Genomic DNA, 17,958 nt, shown 5'->3' on the forward strand with positions numbered 1-17,958 from the left:
TCATTGATGGGGAGGATAGCGCTAATTAAAATGATAATACTTCCGAAACTCTTCTACCTTTTTAGTACAGTACCAGTGTGGCCTGGTCGCGCTCTGTTTTCCAAAATTAATAGTGCCTGCATAGCTTTCGTTTGGGGTGGACACCCTAGATTAAGCTCGAGGGCCCTGTCCGATAAGTACCCCAGGGGTATGCTGATGGCACCTGACATGGAATTATACTACCTTGCTGCGCAGGCACACTACGCTGCGGGCTGGGCCATGTCCTTCATCAACCCAGGCCCCCCGCCCCCTCCTCAGGGGAGCGCAAAGCGGTGTTGGCATTACAAAGGTTGACTAGGCCTACTCCCAAGCACTACAACACGATAAACCCAACAAAGGTCACGATCACGGCATGGTCTAAAATTGCTGACATTTTCAAAGCTAGTTCATTATACCATCCAAGCATGCCTATCTGGGGCGACCCACATACACCCCTATCCAATGAGAGTGAAGCGGCAATGCACTGGACCACCAGAGGTGTCACACAATGGGGACAGCTATTCCCGGAAAAACACTTTATACCTTGGGAAGACATCAAAGATATAGTGGGAAACACAAATGCGTATAAGCAACAATATGACCAAGTGGCAGCCATCACACGCCATATATTTCCATCATTCCCGAATGAACCTGAAATCAATATGGCACTGGGCTACATGTACACAGGGGGGACTCAGAAAATAACAACCTCTGCTTTGTATAAAATTATAGTACAGACACGACCGATGGTGATCCACGCAGCCAAGGGCAGGTGAGAGCAAGATCTGGGGCAACTGATAGAAGATCAAGAATGGTCCCAGATATGTTCACTAACCAAGCAGATATCATGCAATTCAAGATTTAAGCTGATTCACTATAAAATAACACATAGGACGCATTATTCCCCGGCAAAGCTTAAGAAAATATACCCCACCATGCCCAGCACCTGCCCTAGATGCCCCAGTGAAAATGCCAACATATTTCATATGTTATGGGACTGTACAGAACTGAAACAATACTGGTCAGAGGTCTGCGGAGCTCTGGATTTGATGGCAGAACAACCGATGGAATGGTCTCCGCGAATATGCATGCTAGGTGCAGTGGGGAAAATGAACCCAACGTGGCATAGATTGTTAAATTTGAGTCTATTGATAGCCAAAAGGGCCATGTTCATGAGGTGGAAGAATGTTCAACCGCCGACCAAAGATGACTGGAACAAAGACATGATGTGGGCTAACGATAATGAGGAACTGTATATTGACTCTGTGTTGCCCCCATCCAAATCGAGGAACATATGGGCAAGGTATAAACAATATTTGGCAGAATTAACAGAACGGTAGTGCCAAACCACAGAAGAAAGCTAATTGGTTTAAGTTGTATGACTACTAAATGACTGTCACCAATGTATGTGTATAATCTGTGTGCAAATATAAATAAAGTTGTTAAATAATTTTTTTTTTAAAGTAAAATGTTTGGGAGTATACCTAGATGCACATTTGACTATGAATCCTTATGAACGCAGGATCGCCTCCAGTTGTTCATATTATCTCATACTGCTTGGACAGATTCATCCTTTTCTATCTAAGCAGAGTTGTGCCATGATTGCTCAAGCAATGATTGGTGCAAGACTTGGCTATGGCTATAGCCTGCTGCAGGGAGTCAGTCAAGAAAATGTAACCCGACTGCAGACCATACAGAATGATATGATATGGCATTTGTAACGCGCCTACACAAGTGTTTCAAGGAGCGACGAGGCAAGGAAGGGGGAACAGACGGAGGACAGAGACAGCGATCTTACTAGGCCAAGGGATATTGAGATTGTGCAAGAGCAGGGGAGGGTAAAAGTTCAAGGGGAAAGGGCAGGGGCCAGTGCTGTACATGGGTTCAAAACAATAACAAGAAGTGCTGCCAGCAGGTGGCAGGTGCTACGGTAAGTGCAGACAGCAGGTCTCCAAAAGTGCAGGTAGTGGGACTGTAGGGTTACAGATACAGACCCAAGTACAGGGGTTGCCAGTAGACAGTGCGGGTGTGCAACTGGGCGGGTAGGGGCCTGGCCCCAACATCAGAGGGTAGCCAGGTTACCAGTGCAGTATCAGACATGAAATCAGCAGGGGAGATGAAGGGAGAAGGCAGAAGCAAAGAGGAAGGTCTTGATGTGCTTCCGGAACTAGAGATGGTTCTCCTTGAGTTTCAAAGAGGCAGGGAGGCTGTTCCAGAGGGCATCAGGTAATAGTATCCCCACCAATAATATCGCCATATATATGGTCATTCGGGAACGGCCATAGGCGATATTATTAGTGGGCATAATTTCTGGGGTAAATGGAAGAGGGGCTTGCAGGGGTATCTCCCGCTCCCTTTGAAATAATATGGAGGTTGTGGGGGTGTCCCCCGCAGGTTTAATGGGTTAATATCGTCGCAAAAAAATGGCACCATTCTTGTATGGCGATATTTTTGCAGGGATATTAACACATGGAACCATTCCAGAGGGAGTCCTCAGCCGAAGAAAGAGATCTACCACCAGCTCATTGCTTGGAGAAGCGACTGACCCTGAGGGAGAGCGAAGAGCTAGAGTAGGAAGGTATTTAAGAAAAGAGTTGGAGGTATTGAGGACTCAGGACCACCCAGAAGGCCTTGTGGACAATGCAGAGGGTCTTCAACTTAATCCTTGCAGCCACTGGGAGCCAATGCAGAGATTTTAGTGCTGGAGAGATACGATCCCTGGGCTTGAGGCCAAGGACAAGTCTTGCAGTCCTGTTTTGGATGAGTTGCAGAGGGCGGAGAGTAGAAGCAGGCATATTTAGAAAGAGGCTGTTGCAGTATTGAAGCCTACAGAGAACCAGAGCTCTAGAGACAGTGAGCTTCTGGGAGAAGGAGAGGAAAGGAAGAATACCTCTGAGGAGGTGCAGTTGGTAGTTTGACTTCTTAGAGACGTCAGAGATGTGAGGAGAAAAGGAGAGTGGAGTCGAATGGAGCTGTTAGTCGTACAAGGTCTGGCTAGCATGTCTCGGATGTGCAAAGTCAGCTCCAATGGCTCCCGGTTAGATCTCGTATCCCCTTTAGGACTCTGGTTATGACCCTTAAATGCCTCTATGCTGCTAACCCTGAGTATCTGAAGGATAGAGTGTGCTAGCTACCAGAATGCAGGACTCTGAGGTCGAGCAATTCCTTTCTGTTGCTTGCTCCTCACTTCAGTTTGCAGCAGGTTGGTTACATGGCCTTTGATTTCTCAGCCCCGGCTCTTTGGAATAAACTTTCTCCCGACTTAACATATACTAAATCGCTGGACCAGTTTAAACATTTGCTAAAACACACTTTTTCTCGAAATGTCTTTTTGGTTCGGTTGTTTATGCCCTGCTTATTGATCCTGATTATATAGTTGTCCAGTCATTGTTGGATAATGTCTGGTGTGTTTGTGTGCGCTCCTATGCTCATGTGCAGCTGGGCACGTTATAGATAAATAAATAAAAAATATTTTTTTTAAATAGCGCCAAAGTAATTAACCTCTCCACAAGTGCTCTTCCTAGACTAAGATAGTGTTGGCTCTATATTTGTTTGGGAAGGTTTTATATGCTTTCGTTAAATAGTGCCAAAGCACTCAGCATCTCAAAAATGACTCTTCCTGTTAAGAGCTTAGACATAAATATTATAACCCTTTTTTTACCCTTTGGCCTCAACTCGTGACTATTTCACACCTGATAAAAATACAAAAATTGCATATTTCTAACAGAAAGCATACCTGTAAACTGCTTTTTACATTAGGAATACGAAGGAGTTAAAAGATATCGCATTCGAACACTTTTCCTTTTCAAATGTCATTGTTTGCAAAAATAGATTTATTTCATTATTGTTGCATACATATCTTGCTTATGCTTTTGTGTTTGGGAGGCTTCTCATTACAGGAGGCACCTGTCATATTTCTTACAGTATTATGCTTTTTTTTTTTTTGCAGCCACGCAATGGAAGGAGATCTGCAGGTTTCCGCTAAAAAGGTATTTTTTCATGTTTTTCATTAAAGTTTATTTCTGGCAAGGCACGGACTAGAAAAGTCCCCATTCCTTGCCTATCGCTCGCTGAATTAATGGCTACTGTGACAGCTATTGTGACAGGGTATTAAGTGGCCTTTTCACCCAACAGATGAACTATTCAGCATGTTATATTAATTACAATCAGGTGGAATAAATAGGAGGCTGTTCATATTTAAGAAGTAACCGCACCTCATTCCAAAATAGCATGAAGTTCTGTTGCTAACAAGATTTATGTTGATCTCGAGGTTAACGTTATGTTTCTTTATGCTTCAGATTAATCATAATGGACAATGTTGTTCAATGTGTCAACTGCTGCAATAGTTCACTGCTTTTAAAAGCAATCCACAGGACAAAAAAGCGTGACTCTAGGTGATTTCTTTTGAGAAGCATAAACATATTTTCAAAAACCGCTTTTCCACATAACCTGCTGGCAGCGAATAAATCGACCTCATTATTTAGAATTCAAGTATGAATTATTTAATGTTTGGATTGTGTATTTGCCTCTGATGTTTGTGGCTCTTTACGTCCCTGCTGGAAAGGCCAATGGACGGGATTCATGCGTTTTGATTAGCCACCTGAAACCCATGTCATTACCGATTAAACATGTCAACGCTCAATCTAGCCAGGTCATCAGGGAGGACTAAAAAAAAGATCACACATCGGTTCTCTTCTAGGGGAACAGGGTTCCTGTTAAGAAAACGGACATACTTTATGTGAATGGAAGAGGTTAACGTAATGCTTTAAACGCAGTTACATTTCAGGATTAGACAGCTTGCCGCAAAAAATGTAACATTGTATCATACAATCCATAGTGTGTTTACCCTTTGTATGTCCGATCACCCCCCGTCCTTCCCTCCAGACACAAAGTGCCACAGCAAAAGAGAACAAGCATTGGCAATATCAACAATTTGGCCTTTTGTGTAGGCATTGGAAAGGCACTCGCCGGGCAGTTCCTTAGTGGTATTAACTGGCCATTGATTGTAGCAGGTGCACAATGGTGCCAGTGCGTGGGCATCTAATAGCAGTGCCTGGCACATGACAACAATTTATACATACGTCAAAATAGTTGATTTGTCAAAGATTGTTTTTAACAGGACTTAAAATGAAGGACATGCATAGTGCTTATAAATTGTGTGTCTGAAACAGACCTGGTTAAGACATTTATATTACACTAGTTGTGCCTTTTCAATGTCAACTAAGTCAATAACTCTCAGAAAACTGCTTTGGGAAAACACTGACAGGCAGTTCGAGTACACAGTTTTATGGAAAGACTTGATTAAAGCTAGCTCAAAGAGTTCCCATGAGGTGTATTGTGTGGGGAGGGTCAAGAACTGGTTGGGAATGTCCATAGGGTTTAGTATTGGATTTTCTTGCTTATACAACTGAAAAGTTTCTTGCATATTAATCAGTCACCAATAATTAATGCGGATTTATTCATAACACACGGAAGTATTGTTTCACTTTCCTGCTGACGAATATTACATTTAATTTGCTTGACTTTTTTTTTATTCAGTTGCTTTAAAAACATTGTTTACACTTATTTTAGTACACTTGCACACATGGAAAAGACAAAGCAGTAAAACAAGTACAGTGTAATTTCATGCTTGGATGGCACAGCAGCCAAGAGTCCTCCTTTTCTCCCCCTCCCCTTTGTATATTCACCTTCCTTTTACGGCTCACTTTATTTTACTGCTGGGTCTCTGGCCTTCCCCTGATCTGTATTGTCCTGCAGGATCAGCCGAGACAAGTGGGGCCTGTGTGTTTGTGCTGAGCTATCTGTCGTATTCTAGTACTGGGGCCCACATATTCGTGAACCTGTGCACAAGGCCCTCCCTGGCAGCGGTAACCTTCTCCGCCACGAGGATGTCCCATATCTTAATCCACCAGAGAGTTAACGATTGGTCCTCTGGGGACTTCCAGGTGCGGGCAATTGAGATTCTTACTGCCAGGAGAAGCTGCGTGATATGTTTGGCTGTCGCCCCCTTCCTTGGATAGGTCCCCTGAACCAGGGATCCCAAAAGGACCACTTCAGAAGTTCTGGTGGAGAAACATTATTGGACAGTTTGGCAGACACACCAGATAGGTGCCCCGCCTCCGCATTTGTGCCAACATTGTGGGTCTAGTGCCTTCTGGATGTGAAGGAGCCACACCGGGGGTAGTACCAGCGGAGGAGCAGCTTAAGGGCACATTCTCTATTTGTGACACATATCGAGGAGGTATAGCCTCTTGTCTAGATGTCCGCCCAGTTGTCCACCTCAATCTGTTGTCCCAGGTTCGCTACCCATTGTGCCATGTATGTGGCCTCAGGGTCAGCATGTCCTCCTGCAGCAGTTTATACAGGGTGGATGTCTTTCCACTTGATGGGTTCCCCTGCATGGTGAGTTCAATAAGGCTTAGGGCACACGTGGCCCCTAGACGGACCAGTGGGTGAGTACACCAATGACAGAGCTGAGAGTAGAAGAATCTATCCATTTCGGCCATTTGGAAGGCTGTTTTGCAACTTTCAAACGTGTGTGGTTGGCCATTTTCGAACAGTTGTGGTAAGATTGTTAGTCCTCCTCTCACCCAATTCTTGAAGTTTGTGGGGGTGGGTTCCCGGGGTGCAGGACGGTTTCTACCAGATCGGCATGTTTGGGCCTAGTCCAGTTGGATACCTTTACATTTCAGCACCCAATCCCATGCTCTCAGTGTCCCTTTAGTAGAGGAGAGATTGCCTGTCCAGCTCCTCTGTATTGGGGGAGAAATGTAGGGAAGGGAGTAGAGGGGAAGTGGCAGTCTTGACTGTTGAATCTCCACCCATCTCGGCTCCCCCGATGCAGAGAGCCAGGCTTGGAAGCGTGCCAGTTGCACGTACACCTTATATCTGCGCAAGTCCGGGACCCCCATCGAGCACTGCCGTCATCACTTTTTTAGGGATCCTGGCTTTTTTCCTCCGGCATATAAATCGGAAGTGTTTTTGTTGTAAGTGTAAGAGGGGAGGTAATGGGATTGGGAGCAGGTTCATTTTGCAGCCTGTGATTCATCCCAAGAGACATTTCTGGAAAGGCCCAACTTTTGAGATCATTCTCTAGTTCTTTGAAGAGGGAGGGGGGACATTTGCTGAGTATGTATCTCCCGGTCGGCCACGACACGTATTCCCAGACAGTTTATAGATTTCCAATTCCGTTGGATGGGGCAGAGCTGTTAGAGGGCTCCCATTTCCTCCCAGGTCAAGCCCACCCCCAGTAAGGGTTTCCCGTAATTGATTGTGAACCCCGCTACCCTTCTGAGCCTATGCAATTCTTGGAGGGAGTGCCATCAGGGAGGGCTGGATATTGGTTATGGATAACAAGACGTCATCAGCATAGAGTGAGATTTTATGTTGTCTGGAGACTATTTGTACCCATGGATGTCAGGATCTTTGCGAATACGCTGGGCAAGTGGTTTAGTTATTAAGGCAAACGGGGGGGAGTGGGCACCTGTGTCTGGTCCCACAGGTTAGTAGTATGGGTGTTAGCCTTTGGTTAACCCGCAGCAATGTTTTCAGTGAGTGATAATTATCCATGACCATTTTACGGAAATGTGGGCCGAATTAGGACCTGTCTACTTTGTCGAAGGCCTTGGACGTGGTGATCATGGGATACCAGGGGGACCAGGTTTATTGCCTGCCAGATATTATCCCCCGTAGATCTGCCTAGTATGAAGCCGTTTTGGTCTGGGTTAATTATTTTGGGGAGGATCGCCGCCAGCCGATTTGCTAAAACTTTAGAGTATATGTTGGTATCTATACTTAATAAAGAGCTGGGCCTATATGAAGAGCACTCTCTGGGGTCTTTCCCAGGTTTCAGTAGGAGAATTGTCATGGACTCCTGGATTGTTAGGGGTGATGGAGCTGGATGTACCGAAGGAGTTAAACAGAACCGTCAAGGGGGTCAGAAATTGGGGGCGAAACAGTTTATGAAATCTCATTGTGAACCCATCGGGGCCCGGAGCCCTATTTTTAAGAGCTTTAATGAATGTAGCTACTTCTTTACATGTAATCGGGGCATCTAGGGCTTCAATGTCTGTCTTATTAAGGTGAAGGAGTGCGGCCTCTTTAATATATTGCTCTAAGGCTGCAGAGTCTTTTGGCTGCTGACAACAAAGGATCACTGCTTACCTGCTCCTAACTTCTTTGAGACTTGCAAGTCCTCCTTCTATTGACACTAATCAAACTCCTGAAAATACCCAGCATACCGCGGAGCGGGCCGTGGAGTTGGCTGCAGAGTATTCTGGTCTTTGGACTCTGCGGGCTCCGTGGCGCTGCTCCGTGATTCACATACCTAGCAACTACCCTGGCCCTGTGTGCTGCCTACACCATCTGGAAGAGACCCTGTCAACCTATGCTCCGGATCGCACGACTGGCTCTACCCGCAGCAGAGCAGCGCTTCCCTCCTGACCGTTTGGCTGCGTCTGTAACGTCCGAAACTCCCGCGTGAGCCCCCGCTACTGCGAACTAAATCTCCCCCCTCCTTCAAGCTTCACCTAAAACGTGCATCCACCGCAGGAGCGGACCCCTGCCTCTGTGCCCCTCCTGACCTGCGTCTTGCATTGAGGCAACTGAAGACTTACAACACTTTCCCTCAGCGAGACAACCCCGCGGCAACCGAGCGGGCGACTCCACCTCCACAACCTCTAAACCCCCGACACCGAGCAAAGAAAAGTACCACGTGACTCAGACTTCAACTCACGGATATCAGCACAAGTCTGCAAACTTGCCCTTCCGTCAGACCAGCGGATCATTCATCAAGGCGAACCCCATCCCCCCTCGGAACATAGGACAAGAGACTCAACAGACCGTCCTTTTCGGAGCTTGTCCACTAACCACCAACCAGCAAACCTTATTGCTAGTTCACCGGGAGACCGAAAGGGCATTGTCCCTTGGATCCGGTGGCCTTCAGCGGAATATCCCCCAATTGGATGGGAGACAAAGGATCTAGCACCTGGATCCCGCGAACTCTTCAACAAACTGTACAACGATTAAACAGCCAGTTTGGAGACCGAAAGGGTATGACCCTTGGATCCAACTGGCTCCTTGCCGAATAGAATACAGTAAGTACAGCCCTCCTACAGACCGACGGGAGACCAAAAGGATTTGATCCTTGGATCCCGTTGGCCCCTCTCAAAAACTGTACAGTTTTCATACAAACTACAGACCGACGGGAGACCGAAAGGACTTGATCCTTGGATCCCGCTGGCCCCAGTCAAAAGTCACACAGTTTTCATTCAAATTACAGACCGACGGGAGACCGAAAGGACTCGATCCTTGGATCCCGCTGGCCCCAGTCAAAATCTGTACAGCTTTCATACATATTGACGGAACTCCTAAAGGCCCCCTCCCTTGGACCCAACACACCAAGTGGATCTGCTAGCATGTCTACAAATCAACACAGCAAACAGTCCAGCACTGGGGGACCCTAGACAAGACTACGAGGAAAACTAGGCGCCCACACTATCTCACAACCCTCCTTGGACATCCTCCAATTAACATTAGAACAATCTCTGCTGAGGCCGAACAAAAACAACAACAAAAAAAAAAAGATCTGGATGAACTGTCTGTAGCCAAAGACAACCTCAATCTGATTTAACTCCCCCCACCACAGAGCAACGGAGGACATGCTCCTATTCAAGCAATTTCACCAAGTCAAACTAAAACAGATACTGAAATGGGGAAAATACAATCTAACAACGCTGACGACACAACCCAGGGCTCCACTGCACCCCCCACACTGGAGCAACAAGAAACCCTAGCTAATCAATCATTCGTTATTGCACTTGAACCAAACCAGCATGATGATGACCAACCGAATCCCCTATTGCTCCAGGCAAGTCAGGAAAAAGCAGCATGCTCCCAAGGGTGCATCACTAATCGAGTTTTGCCAAGAGTACACTTGAATCAACCAACCACCCAATCACCAGAAGACCAAACAGCCAAGTCTGAGAGAAAGCTACCTAAATCGACTAACTGCAAGAGCTTCCATCACTATCCAGCAAATTCGTCAACTTCTACACCTAATAAAGAAAAGGCAAGACTTGCAAAACTAACTTGGCTGCAAAGGAACGCAAAAGAGTGAACACCAAACGACAAGCGAACAACCCATCAGAGAGGCAGCAAGTGTTGCTCGACTCTCTATGGATATCACTGAAATAGAATCAATCATGGCCAATGTAGAAAGAAGAAAGGAAGTCTTTGGCAACATCACCTGCACAGAAAAACCAACCTCCACTTCAACCCCTCTTGTGAAACCAATGTATCAAAACAAGCTCACCAAACCATCCATCAAATTCGAGCTACAGAAGTCTAAACTGTCAATTCAACCATCAGACAATCACTCCAACTACAAAGCAAATGACTCCTTCCACACACCGCATTTACCAACTGACAATCATCAACCACAACCTATGCCACTCCCCCCACAGAATAAAATCACCAAAATAACTCAAGAAGATCCTCCTACTGATGACTATAATGCCATGATACCTATCACTATGCTGGGCCTTCAAAACATGCTCATCTCAGTAATCTCACAATCGATGATACCATCCCTAAAACTACAAGAAAGCATGAAAGATAATATTTGAGACCAAGCAACCCTGCTTGCTATGATCGACTCAAAGCAAATGCACACAGAAAACTTCATTAATAACATCGAAAATCGCCTGAATATAGAAGCGGAACAATCTAACCAGTGGCAGCAAAGACTATTCGACATCGCAAGATGTGATCGGAAAGAAAAATTCTTATTAACATCAGAAGTAATTGCCCTGCTAAAAGCCCATCATCAACAGCAGTCACTTACCCCTATTGAACAACCCGACGAACAAGCCAAACCAGTCCCCCTGATTCCACACCCAGTACAGGAATGTGAAACTTTGCCACTACCGACACCACATCAACCCTTTAAGGACTCCATCGCTAACTTTTCAATTGTACAGTCAACATCTAAAAAGCAAGCAAGCAAGAGCTCTACAAACACGTACCAGATTTTTGCCCAGGGAGAGAAAGCCTGGGATGCTAAAGCAGCAACCAACAACAAACGCAAAAAGCAGCAGACCGGCTCTAGAGACTTTTTGCGCACCGTGAAAGTTACCGAACATCCTTTGCTACCAACAGCTCAAGATTCGGGGGACAAAACCCCCTCACAAACAAACAAAAACTCCATACGCCTAGCCAACCCAATTACTTCAAAGAAAACGACCATTCCCCACCCAGAACACATCACACCAACTATCGAAAATCTTCTCAATCTAACGACCCCCACAGAACAACAGAGCGCAGCCACTCACTCCTCACACCAAAATAACGACTCCAGCCTCCTAGTAATAGATGAGTACTGCATCAGCATTTCATCCACAATATAAGACGACTATGAAGAAATTTCAGATGCTTCACTACGAGACGTAACAGCACGATCCATCGAATCCGCAATATACGACCAAATCTCAGATAGCACTTCTGATTACTCAACCAGAAATCACATTGTTTGTTTGTTTGTTTGTTTGTTTATTTGATATAGCGCAAAAACCAAACCCGCGGGCAGCCGGGCGCAAACATTACAAGGATACTTGAGAACTTAGGTTTTACAGTTGGTTCGAGTTGTTTGGGACAGGACTCTCTACCTTCCGCGCACCTTTCTTTAGGTACAGTTGGTGAGTCAGCCTGCAGCCTTGCTCCTGGTTCGTCTGGGGACCAACTCCAGTGTTCCCAAATGGATGAATGATTGGGTGGGATGACAAACCTGCGGATATTGGAAAGCGCTGGAGGGGTTGCAATAGTCCCAGAGTGTAGCAGTTACACTTATGTATTGATTCATGGTCAGATCCGAGTCGTATTGGTGCTTATAACTTGTTTGCTTTATTATTTCTTATGCAATTCCACAAGTCAATTTTAGAAACATCATAGCGGCGGATAACATCAGTTGTTGAGCATTGGTGAGTGCAAGCAGCCGACGCGCGTTTCGACCTAAGTCTTTTTCAGGGCTGTGCAGTGTGGAAGTGGGTGAGTGCAGAAAATGGCGCAGTGACATTTGTGTGAATCCCACATGGTTTTTACAAAGATCAACATAGATGGCGATATCCATCATGAACACATGTAATTGTGCATGAGATGATTATGCGTGAGATGATTAAGCATTGGGTAATTAATATCCAGTCATGGTAGGAGGCAAGGTAAGTAGTTGAGCCGTTGGGTTGTGAAAGTGCATGAGAGTGAAGTGGTTTGTAACAGAAAAACATGGTGATCAGTTGATGCATATATACATTCATAATCAATTTGTCACATTGGTTTAAAATAGCACACAAACAAAGTACCAAGGGAGAGAAAGAAGGATAGCATGTTGTTAGTTAAGGGAGGGAGCCAGTTGAGATAATAAGGCAATGGGTTAAAAGATACTAAAGCTTACCCAATATAGTGCTATGGTGTGCTCTGATTAGGCGCCGATTGCTGGTCCTCCTGTGTCCGGGTGCCAATGGGGCTGATTAGCCTGATCTGTGAAAGAATTTTATAATATGGATGAGGGTTGATAACCTAGAATTGCTAGAGCGCGCATGTGTTAGTGGTCCAGTACTGGACAGGGGTGGGTAGAGAGCCGAAAGTTCGGAGGAGCGGCAAGTGTTCTGTGAGATTGTTAGAAAAAGGAGGCAGCCATGGCAATGGGGGGACAAATGCTCCTGTGAGGCAGGCAGATGTCGGCAGAGCGGGGGCCTGTGCGGCAAGCTACAAAGGTTGAGGTTAGGTAGTCCCATGGTATTCTGATGGTGCAGTTGATAGAAGGTAGCGGATTGGGACATGGGTGGGGAGAGAACTGAAAAACTGGGGGAGCGGCAAGTGTGCCGTGCGGATGTGGGTATTGGGAGGCAGCCAAAGGCTACGCTGTGGACACGGGCTCCTGTTGGGAAGGCAAAAAGCAGAGCGGGGGCCTGTGAGGCAAGCTAAGGAAGTGTGGGAGTGCAGGGCAGGTATGGTAGTCAGTGCGGCTGGCGGCGTACTTGTGGGATAGGGCTTGCAAGTCCCTCAATTGTAAGCAATGCTGGGGTCAGGGGGTCTCAGTGCGGTGGTGGCAGGGTCGAGAGCATTGGAGATGGGCCCTCCTATAGGAGTGGGGTGTCAGGGATATAGCTGGTGCTGGATGGGGGGCCGGTGGCTGGGAGCTACGGCCAAGTGGGGTCGGTCAGAGCAAGGACTTGGTGGAGTCGGATGACCGGGACCGCGAGGAGCGGTCTGTTAATCGAGGTGGTCCCGTGTCGGGCAGGGCAGGGAGAGCCCACTAGCATGGTCAGGGCACCTGGTTGGTGTGGTGGGCATGTAGGATTGGCCCATGGTCTTACCTGACGCCGTGATCGGCGGAGGGGAGCGATGCGTCTGTTTCACGCCGAGCGAGAGACCGGAATAGAGAGCTTCCTGGTTAATATGCACGTCTCAGTGTGATTGGTCACGGACGGACCGAGCTGATTGGAAGTTGGATGGGAGTCCAGGATTGGTTGCCCCGTGAAGCCTGCTAAGATAAACGGATCAGCCCATTGCTGACGATGCGTGCTCGTAGAACATGTTAAAATAAGAGAAAAAGGGGGGGAATTGAGCCGACAATGTTAAAGGTGGATACCTTGCAAGAATAGGCGAGGAAGGCTGGTTGGAACCAAGGGGGTGTGGGGTGCCCCGGTGGTGAAGAATTGGACACATGTATATTAGTTGTAGGGGGTGAAGGGGCTTATGTCAGAGGGGATGAGCCAGTGTAGCTCGAAGGAGTAGGTGATAGTAATGGGGCAGAGTGAGCTAGTGCTTTGAGCGATGTACTAGATGCATCCAACATGTGTAATCACATGGGTCACGGAAGCCAAGACCCAGGGAGGAATAGGGTAGATGCAAGCGGAGTGGGCTTGCATTGAGTTGGTAAGAAACCAGGCTCCGTTGGGAGGGGAGGGCGGGAGAGGCCCTGGAGACAGCAGGGGGCACCGCATTGTATAGGGGGTGGTCAGGCTGAGTGGGCCACTCGCGTTAGTTGTAAAAAAGTAAGCTGGAATGGATGAGCCAGGCCTAGAAAGGTGGCACTATCTGAGGCGTGGATTGGAGCCCAGGAGTGGATAGGAGAAGGTACAGGTACATTCACAAAAACACATGGAAATCATGGTCACTGTTTAGACCAGTGGTGACAGTTCTGTATTTGCAAATTAGTCTGGCTTCTTTTTGGCGGAGCAGTAGTTCTCTGTCACCACCTCTTGCGTCTGATGATATTGATTCAAGTCCCACGAAGGTGATGTTTTCCTTGATATTAAGCTGGTGTTCTTCTTGCCAGTGAAGAGCCAATGGGTATTTGGTTTCTTGCGAGTGCAGGGAGCTGAGATGTTCCCTGATTCTTGCTCTGAGTTCCCTCTTGGTACTTCCAATATATTTGCGATTACATACATATATAATGGCATAAATGACATATTTGGATTTGCAGTTGATATACTGTTTAATTACATGCGTATCGGTTTCACTGAATCTTAGGTTCTTGGTAGTTGTGGCGAATTTGCATATGGAGCACGTTCCACATTTAAAGAAACGTACGGGTTTGTTGCTCGTAAGCCAGTTGTCATTTGTTTTAGGAATTGGTCCCATGAAGGATGGGCTTAATATGGACTTAAGTGTTCTGGCCTTGGTGTAGGTTATACTTGGTTTGTCAGGTATCCATGCTCTGATATCTTTGTCGATTGATAAAATATGCCAATGTCTTTTCAGTATCCTCTGTACTTGGTAGCTATCACTGCAATATTGGGTGATATATCTTAATTTGTTATCATTTGCAGTTGTTCCTCTGGTGTGTTCCTTGGGAGTCAGTAGGGTGCTGTGTTCTCTCTTATTTGCCATTATTTCAGCTGCTTGTATTGCTTGTTCTGGGTAGCCCCTTTCAGAGAATCGTCTGGTGAGGACTGTACATTCCTCTCCGTAGGTGGACGAAAAGCTACAGTTCCTTTTAGCTCATAGGAATTCTCCTTTGGGAATATTGTTGATTACTGATTTCTTGTGGCAACTGGTTGCGTGTAGTACTGAGTTTACTTCTGTAGGTTTTCCTGTAGGTGGTAGCCGTTAGTTCGGTTCCTACTGGCTTGATGGTTATGTCCAAAAAATCAATGGTAGTACTGCTTGAGGTTCCTGTCAGTTCGATACCAAAGTTGTTGTGATTCAGATATTGTTTGAATGATTCAAGTTGTTCTATGGTTCCGCACCAGATCATCAGGATGTCATCTATGTAGCGCATCCAGGTATGAATTAGTTGATAGAAGTCATTGTTGGCATAGGCGTGCACCTGTTCATAGTGATGCATAAATAGGTTGGCCATTGATGGTGCATAGGTAGCCCCCATGGCGATGCCTTTCGTTTGTCTGTAGTATTGTTGGTCGAATAGAAAGACAGTGTTGGTTAGTGAAAATTCCAAGAGTTCCTTTGTAAGTTCCAAATGTGACCCGAATGATACTGAGGCTTTTGCAAAAGCAAATTCTATGGCTTTGAAAGCTAGGTTGGGGTCAATGGATGTGTAGAGGGCTTTTACGTCCAGTGTTACCAAAAAATAGCCCTTGTTCCACTTGATGTTTTGTAGTACTAAGAGGGTGTGCATGGTGTCACGCAGAAAGGTAGGTATCTTTGGTACTTCCGGTGCTAGTACGTTGTTGATGTATTGATTGAGTGGCTCTGTTATCCATCCTATTCGACTCAGTATGGGTCGACCTTCTGGTATGGTGTGGAATTCTTTGTGTATCTTGGGAAGAAAATAAATGGTCGGCATCCTGGGTTGTCTAAGGTTAAGATATTTCAATTAATCGTCAGACAGGAGTCCGCGTTTGTGCCCTTTGCTCAACATTGTTTGCTTGCGTTAGGATTTCCTTTGTTGGGTTTGTCTTGATGGTATCATAACATCCTGGACTGGTAAAATGGTTGAGGGCCATTTGTACGCAATCCCCTCTGTCCATAATGACAACGTTGCTGCCTTTGTCAGCTTGCTTGATTATGATTTGGTGATTGTCTTGTAGTTCCTTTAGCACCATTCTTTCTTGATTGGTAATGTTGTCTCTTCCTCTTGGGTATTTGGTTCTCATCAGGTCTTCTAATGCTTGGAGGTCTCTTGTGACCGCCCGGCTAAAGATTTCAATGGCATTGTCACCTTGTAGGTTAGGAGTGAATTTAGATTTGGGCTTCATTTCTGGTATTTTCACATTTCTTTCCTCAATGTCTAGTTCTTGCAAGGTCTGTTGCATGGTCTGTGTTTCCATGTTAACGGGATACTCCAAAGTTGCTAAGAGGTGAGTATATTTAAGGTTTTCCATATCTATGGTACTCAATGGTACTGGTATGGTCCGGGCCGGTTTCCATTTTATTTGTTTTGCAAAGAATTTCTTTAGTTTGAGTTTCCTGGTATATTTGAATAGATCTATCTGTGCATTCACATAATTGGTGTTGTTTGCTGGAGCAAACGAGAGGCCTTTGTTAAGGATTTCAATGTCATGATGCGAAAGGTTATGCTTGGAGAGATTAGTTACTAGGTGCGTGGTCCTAGTGTTGTCTGCTGCAATTGTGTTTTGGATCTTGTCAATCTGATAGCGCTTTCTTGTTCTTCTTGCCTGTTTCTTGGCACCCGCTCTCTTGCCTCTTTTGGTTCTAATCTTGGTGGTATGTTGCCCCAGGTAGGGTCTAAAAAACGGACCTGTTTTTTTTGCTGTTGTTGTTGCTGTGTTGCACGTGTTCCTTTTTTGTAACGTTGGATCTCTTCCAGGAAATTATAGCCAATGCTTCTGCTGGTCTCATGTTGTCTAGACAATCGTGGCACTGTAACCTCTGTTTGTACGTTTAAGGTTTCCGATGCTTGGTCCAGTTCCTCGTTCACATCCGTCTCAGGTTCTGGTTCACTGTCTGCGTCCGATGTGGCTGGAGAGCTGGCCGGGGTGCTTTCCTTGGAGCTTGTTCCCTGGACGTTATCAAATTTGGATTGGAAGGTGAACACTCTATTGTCCTGGTAATCTCTTTAATCCCTGGCAAATTTTCTACATTTTCTGATTTTGACTTCGCCTTGGTGGTTTCTTAGAATTTCATACATGATTTTGTAGTTTTTTTCTTTAGTTGCCGTAGGGGAGGTACTTGATTCTATGTCGGTTTTTAGTTGATCTATCTCTACAACAAGTCATTTATGAGCCCTGTCGGCATGTTCAATTAACAGTTCCATCATTATTTTGGAACCCATGATCAAGTTCTCTTCCCATTTGGCTGCCAAATCGGCGTCATCTGGGTTGGTGAAGTCTGGAAAGATAATGACTCTCAATCCCCTTGGAATTTGTTCTTGTTCAAGGTAAGACTGGAGAGTAAATCTCTCCAAATGGGAAGAGAACTTGATCATGGGTTCCAGAACAAGAGTGTCTACGCCAAAGAGGCGCAGTGGGCTGAAGCACAACAGAGGGGAACGCCAGGGGTTCCCTGTGTGGTGCTGAATTACAAGATGGTGGAGATGGCACACAGAGAAAGTCTCCATCGACCGGTTTGTAGAGGGCTGTGCCGAATCGTGAATCCAGCGGTGTAGAACCAAAGAAGGTGATTGGCAGGCAGGAGGGATGACACAGCTGAATCACTTACAGGGAGAACTTGAGAGAGTGCAAATTCCAAACGTAGTAGTGCAGGGCTTAGTCCAGAGCCAAGCGTGGGCCGGTGGAGGAATGCCTGACTAAGAAGGGATCTTTGTGGAAGCCTTGAATGACACCTTTGTCATACAGAGAGACGCTAAACAGGACTGCCCTTGTCTCCCTTATTTGCCATTGTGATGGGGGTGTTGGCACAGCGAGTTAGGGAATCAATGACAATGAATTAAAGGGGTAAAAGGGCCGTGGAACAGCACAAATTAAGCCTTTTTGCTGATGTCCTATTAATGATCACTGA

At 46.0% G+C, this 17,958-nt stretch overlaps 1 protein-coding gene across 3 annotated transcripts in view; it reads left to right on the top strand.

Annotated features, from left to right (window-relative positions):
- NMU (neuromedin U) overlaps positions 1-17,958 on the top strand; it is a 696,290-nt gene that overhangs the window by 675,550 nt on the left and 2,782 nt on the right. For all 3 annotated transcript variants that reach the window (XM_069631628.1, XM_069631629.1, XM_069631630.1), the window contains one exon: positions 3,968-4,007. In XM_069631628.1, coding sequence (XP_069487729.1) covers positions 3,968-4,003 — 36 coding nt within the window. In that variant the 3' untranslated portion in view covers positions 4,004-4,007. The remainder of the gene's footprint in view (positions 1-3,967; positions 4,008-17,958) is intronic.

This window comes from Ambystoma mexicanum, chromosome 6q, assembly GCF_040938575.1.
Source record: "Ambystoma mexicanum isolate Mex_15411 chromosome 6q, UKY_AmexF1_1, whole genome shotgun sequence".
NCBI classification, from domain to species: domain Eukaryota; kingdom Metazoa; phylum Chordata; class Amphibia; order Caudata; family Ambystomatidae; genus Ambystoma; species Ambystoma mexicanum.